The sequence below is a fragment of the Papaver somniferum genome, unplaced genomic scaffold (genome assembly GCF_003573695.1).
Source record: "Papaver somniferum cultivar HN1 unplaced genomic scaffold, ASM357369v1 unplaced-scaffold_154, whole genome shotgun sequence".
In the NCBI taxonomy this organism is placed as follows: Eukaryota; Viridiplantae; Streptophyta; class Magnoliopsida; order Ranunculales; family Papaveraceae; genus Papaver; species Papaver somniferum.
Genome location: NW_020624820.1, coordinates 4,201,959 through 4,207,894, shown reverse-complemented (window position 1 = coordinate 4,207,894; position 5,936 = coordinate 4,201,959). Strand labels below are relative to the sequence as shown.

Sequence of the window (5,936 nt, the reverse complement as noted above, 5' to 3'; positions counted from 1 at the left end):
ATTTTTATTCCGGGCTGTTCAGGAGGTAGTTCGGCATACTATGAAACTTTCATATAAGCCGAACTACTGTCTAGAAAAAAGGTTGGAATTGAAAGTTATAGGTTCGGCGCATGCTGTAAACAGATTCAGTGAGACGAATCGTTCATCATTTGGGTTCGGCGCATGCTGTAACCAAATAATGAGCCGAACCGTTCATCATTTGGTTGATTCGGCTCATAGATGTTAGCCGAACCTGATCCTGGTTCGCCGAACCATGAAGCAAAAATCCAAACTTTTGATAATTTGGAGCTATAGAAGTGACATTGACCATAAGATAAAAGTGTACATGTGTATTAGAAGCATTGGGTTCCTCATATATGTACTCGTCAACTGGATTTGGCTCATAAAAATCATCATTTTGAGTTTGAGCTTGAGCTTGAGTTTGTGTAAAATCATTCTCATAATCTAAGAAATAAGCAACTTGGGAATCATTATTGTAGTTGATGTGTATTTTCTTAGGTTTTTTTGGTGAAGATTGACCCTCCTTATCCATTGAATCAAAATACAAGCTTTTTTCTCACTTTCCCCTTCCCCTCAAAAAAAAACCCAATCTTTTTTTTCTTCCTCAAAAGTTTTCATCTACTCAAACATATATAACTAAATTATCTTAATCACTAATCATTACTCATTAATCAGAATTATTATAACTAATAATTAATTAACACTAATCCTAAAAGGGTAGATTTGCCATTACAAAAAATATTTGGCTAAGGGGTTATTCACTTTGATATTTACATCCCTATTTTGTCTTCGTTCAGTATGCCCTAAAAGATTTGGGTATGCCCTAAAACAGCCTTCTTCCAATACATCTTCTCCTTCTCCTTATATTTATAGTGATCTCTTACCCGTTTCTACCAGCCTTCCAAACGGAATACAATGCGTTCTTTTAATTTAGCCACCAAATCAAGGTGCGTCATTTTCCCCTGAATGAGTTCTCCAAACTGGTTCAAGGAAAAAACTCCAGCTCTTGCGGCAGAACAAGTAAAGAGTCGGGTTATTACTACGCAGAGTTTAGGGCTATACATCAAAATTAGGATTATTAGTTATTGCTGTAGCCGTTGGCGACAGTGAATTGTCTAGCGGCAGTAGCTCAGTCGTTGGAGGTAGTCACTTTGACACTTTGCCAGCCTGAAAATTTTAAGTCTGCCCAGAGTGCCTAAACATTTCCACCAATCAATTTATCTCCTTTAGAACAAAAATGGTTGTGCTGCCAGCACATCTGTCACGTGCACATAATCACAGGAACAGAATGCACTTAAGTGGTGCCCCTCCAGGAGTATAAACTTCAGATTCAAAACTTTTCTTCGTTTACACAGCTTCCGTCATTTCTGATGTGTCCAACCAAACTCTAATCCATTTTTTTCTTGTCTGAAAAAAACTTTCAAAAACTAGCGCTGAAATCTGAAGAAAAATTCTCTTTGCTCTCCTTGTCTGTCTGTCTGTTCGAGGTATCAATAATTAGATGTATTGAGAAGCAGTTTACTCATCCGTAAGTGGGTATTTTTTTTTTCTTTTATCATCTGTTTCAAACACTCAATTCACAGGTTTTGCCGTATTTTAGCTCAAATAGAAGCAAATTTCTCGTTGTTTTCAATCAAATATTTCATTTTTATGTAATTCTCAATTCTGGGTATCTTATGAAATTGATATATTTCTTATCTAAGAAATGCAAATATCTGCCCAAACCCAAAAAGCTTCCGATGGACATAGTTGGAGATATTGTAAAAGCATTGTAGTGAAATCAGCACCAATTCACCCTTGGTGTTTTTTGCTAAAGTTAATTTGATTATGTTGTTGGCATGTTCGAGCTACTAGTCTATTTGTGTATGTTTTGTATTTTGTTTCGTTAATATCGGCTAGGATAAGCTCCTATTGTGCTTTGACTGTTTACAAAAATCGTATAATTTAGCGACCAGGACTGCTGCTTTGTGATATCCTTAGGACCATAACGCCAGTGAATTGGCTTCTTTTATTTTGATACGAGAGCAAGAATAAATATTTATTAGTTGTTCTTCATCCTTACTTTTGTTCTTGCAGATGTCTTGTACCTTCAAAATTGGTCACAATTATTCTTCCAATGCTGATGAACTCTTACATATGGGAGCAACGCGTTCGGAGGTGTAAATTTCTCTTTGTCTCTCTCTATTCCCCGTAACAATGCGCACATATGTTTTTAAAGAAGGCTCGAAGCAAATTATTTGCTAGTTGCGGCCATAACAAGAAACTGATAGAGACATTATACTTCTCTGCACCACCTGTCACTTGCAAAGTCCACTTCTACAAACCTGTTAGTCTTTGATATAGTTCCAGGATTAAAAAATTCAGGGTTCACAGATAGCTTCTGTTTAATTTTTGGTTGATTAGTTTGTACATAATGATGGTATGATGACGGTCTTCAGTTATAATTAGGAATCTGTTAAAGCATTTGTTTTTTCTTTATTCCTTTTAACATTTGTGATCTTATTGTCTTGATAGCAGTTGAGGAAAGATAGAGACATGCTTAAAGAATCACAGTCCAAAAGCGATGAGGAGATCGCAGTAAGTTTTAGCATTCATAAGTTATTTTTGCTGTTGTTTGTTTTTTATATGTATCTGCAATTCTATGAAACTCTTTGAAAATTTTACCAGTTATAAGGTTTTTTCTTTTTTGAAGCATACCAGTTATAAGATAAGAGACTGTTGTCTAATATTTGTGCTAGGCAAAGGGAATTTAATATTTGGTTTGGAATCTTGCGTCTTCACTAGAACAAGTGAAACTGGTTTTGGAGGGCATAAATTGTTCCTCTACAGCAGATGAACTTTGCAAGTATTGTAGAGGTATAATTTTTTACTTTGGTGCAAAGTATCTCATTTCCAAGATATGTTCAATGCAGAAACTAGAACTGGATTTACAGTCATTATCCGAAGCTCATGCAGCAGATAGGAAACACATTCAGGAGTTGCAAAGAGAATTGAGTAACTGCTCTCAAGAAATAGGTACTTATGCATTTTTGTTATTTCCACTGTAATTGTTTATAGAAACCCGTGGACCTGCACAACTAGTTGCAGGAATAAACTTCTTGGGGTGTAGCATCAAGTGCATGCATATCTCATATCAAAAAAATAAAAAAATGAAGTGCAGAATACTAGTATTAGATTTGCAGCAAAATGTGTCACCTGAGAATCGAATTCAGTTTCTTGCATATAAAGTTATCCAACCTTTCTTTACAGCATACCTTCAGGACCAATTAAATTTGAGGAACATAGAAGCAAACTGTTTGGGTGAGCATGTACATAGCCTTGAACTAAAGCTGGTGGAAGGCGGAAAATTACGTCAAAATGTTAGCGAATTGAAGGAGGAGTTATCAAAAGCCAATTACGATCGTTTTTTCTTGATGCGCGAATTAGAAAACAAGGAAGTTGAACTACAAAATTCTTCCTTATTTATTGAGAAACTGGAGGACACAATATCATCTGTTGCATTGGATTCGGAATGTGAAATTGAGAGCTTAAAGCTAGATATAGCAGCCTTGGAAAATAGTTCTTTTGAGGCTAAAAAATCTCAGGAAGAAGCTGTTCAAGAAAAAGATAGGTTTGAATTCCTATATCATGATGCCAAAAAGATGATCAAACGCTTGGAGAGAGAGAATACAGAATTGAGGAAGAATATAAAAGATTCAGATGAGAATTCAGGAATGTATTCTCAAAAGGTTGGGGAGCACCTAAAAGTCGAGCTTTCAGCATCAGATGTAGTCGGATATGTTGCATTAACTTCTTATTTACTATGAAATGACAATATGTCACCTATGTATTTACTTCAGTCGAGGAGAATACGAACCTCTTTCAGTGTATGATGTACTTGGTAGGCTTAAAGTCTCCTTCTGGTCGAGGGTTTCTTTTGATAATCTTTGGGGATTCCTTCTGAGAGTTTGTGCGTATACATATTATGACCTGACGTGCATCAAAGTTCAAGAATTTTATCTTAACGCTCTTAATATATTTCTATAGCACTGCTGAGGAACTTCTTAGCCCACTACTATCAAGATTGGCTGTTGCAGCAGAGTCGGATAAAACATTAAATGATGACATAGAAAAGTTGTCACATCAGATCTTCGAATACGAGCGTCTTGTGAAACAGCTAAAGGTTGGAGTTGTTTAACCAAATTGTACATATTCTTGGGAACAAGTAGTTAAGGAACTTATTAATGCATGGAGGTTTTGGTCCTCAACTTGATAAAGTTATACACTCAGCTTGATTAGGTCAAGTTTCAAATGCTGCTGAAATTGAGATGACGCCTGTATAACTTGATCTAGCGCTTGAAAACTGTCATGAATCAGTATCTAGTTGTCAATCAGTTTGGGTTGGGTGCTTTTCAGTTTGTCTTGATCTCTAGATCTTTTTCTGCTAGTTAATTATGAAGGAGTATTTCTTAGAGTAACATTGTGTACTTTTACTAGGAGGATCTGAGAGAAGAAAAGTCAAAAGCAAAGGGTGAAGCAGAGGACCTAACTCAAGAAATGGCAGAATTAAGGTACCAAATCATGGGCATGCTCGAACAAGAGTGCAAACGCCGTGCTTCTGTTGAACAAGTATCCTTACAAAGAATAGCGGAGTTAGAGACACAGGTAAGATTATTATTATTTGCTTTCTTCTACTTGAAAATGCAATGTTGTCCAGGCGTGTTTCTTTAATTAACGAACTCTCTTACTCTATGCATTGGCCTCCAGGTTCGGACAGAACAGAGAAAAGCCTCCTTGGCTAACAGGAATTTTCGCGAGGCACAGATCCTAGCTGATAGCAGATCTTTGGAGATCCTCCATTTGAAAAACGTCTTAAAGGTAATATCTCTAAATAGCCACAGCAGAATAGTGCATGACCAGATAGAGTAGCTGTTTTGGAGAACAACTTAAATAGAAAACTGAAAGCTAAAGATGGTAAAAATGGTCTTCAAAGCTCCAAGAATCACTTTCAGATATTTCTTAGTTTAATGCATTTGCTTAGAATCGTGATTTCTGCAAATATCTTTTTCAGGGGCTACAAGTAAATATACATAGAAATGATATGTGCAGTTGCGGCCAGTGTAAATTAATGGTAAATCTAATCGGAGATTGCTTTGACAAAAAACCTTTAGAAGCTGAACCTTCAAAAACAGTGGGTTCCATTGAGGATGATGAGATAGTATCTGAAGAATTGAGAATAGCATGGAATCCAGAGGAAACTTAAAAGTTAAAACATCTAACTATTTTGAGTGGTTGACACTTAGTGGTGAGAACACAAGAAATTTGAGCACTTAAAAGGCCTAGATAGATAAAGCTCTCATGTTGAATAGTGATGGAACTCTCGTCTCCTATCAGACGAAATATGCTGTTTTTTTGTGTGTGGTGAGGGCGGTTGACAAAATTCGATTGATGTAAGTATTTAAGAATAAAGGAAACCCAGAAACTCAATCTCCAATTGGCAATTATGTTTAATAAATATTACACTTCTTTTAAACTCAATTTTCTTTACTAGGTTTATCAAGCGTTGGAAATTCTAATATGCAGTTCAACCCAGTATTTTGTGCCTCAAGCAGCAAACATGGAACAATTTTTGTAGATAGAATAATGGGAACTTTGTCCGATCAGGACTAAAATTCTCTCTCTCTAACACGATTTTGAGACTAACCTTGACAGAGTTTTAATGATTTAGGAATAGTCATTTCTTATTTCTAATAGTACATTTTCTTAAACTAAAATTAACCATAACATAAAAATGCACATCGTATCCCACTTGCTATACACATTCTAGAAAGGAAAGAAAAGAAAATGATGAATACTAGTCTAAGACTGGGCTGATCATGATACTAAGGTAACAAAACCTCTGAGATAAAAGAAGTAATTTAAATAAATATAACGTAGTGACGACGTACGGCGATTAT

At 35.8% G+C, this 5,936-nt stretch overlaps 1 protein-coding gene across 2 annotated transcripts; it reads left to right on the top strand.

Annotated features, from left to right (window-relative positions):
- The first annotated feature begins 1,358 nt into the window (after positions 1–1,358).
- On the top strand, positions 1,359–5,536 carry LOC113336700 (myosin-9-like). 2 transcript variants are annotated; one of them, XM_026582348.1, is made up of 9 exons: positions 1,359–1,528; positions 2,077–2,157; positions 2,518–2,577; positions 2,913–3,015; positions 3,250–3,775; positions 4,027–4,162; positions 4,477–4,644; positions 4,747–4,857; positions 5,051–5,536. In XM_026582348.1, exons 2-9 carry the CDS (start codon positions 2,077–2,079, stop codon positions 5,240–5,242), a joined length of 1,377 nt encoding a protein of 458 aa, XP_026438133.1. In that variant the 5' UTR covers positions 1,359–1,528; the 3' UTR covers positions 5,243–5,536. The 2 variants fall into 2 exon arrangements, with proteins under 2 accessions (XP_026438133.1, XP_026438134.1); XM_026582349.1 differs by having other exon boundaries at positions 1,359–1,536.
- Positions 5,537–5,936: the final 400 nt, after the last annotated feature.

Bases quoted from the DNA above. Each gene is read 5' to 3' on its own strand.
- LOC113336700 (XM_026582348.1), top strand. From the start codon at position 2,077: ATGTCTTGTACCTTCAAAATTGGTCACAATTATTCTTCCAATGCTGAT. The intron at 2,158-2,517 runs GTGTAAATTTCT...TCTTGATAGCAG, and splicing joins TGGGAGCAACGCGTTCGGAG to TTGAGGAAAGATAGAGACAT. The intron at 2,578-2,912 runs GTAAGTTTTAGC...TGTTCAATGCAG, and splicing joins AAAGCGATGAGGAGATCGCA to AAACTAGAACTGGATTTACA.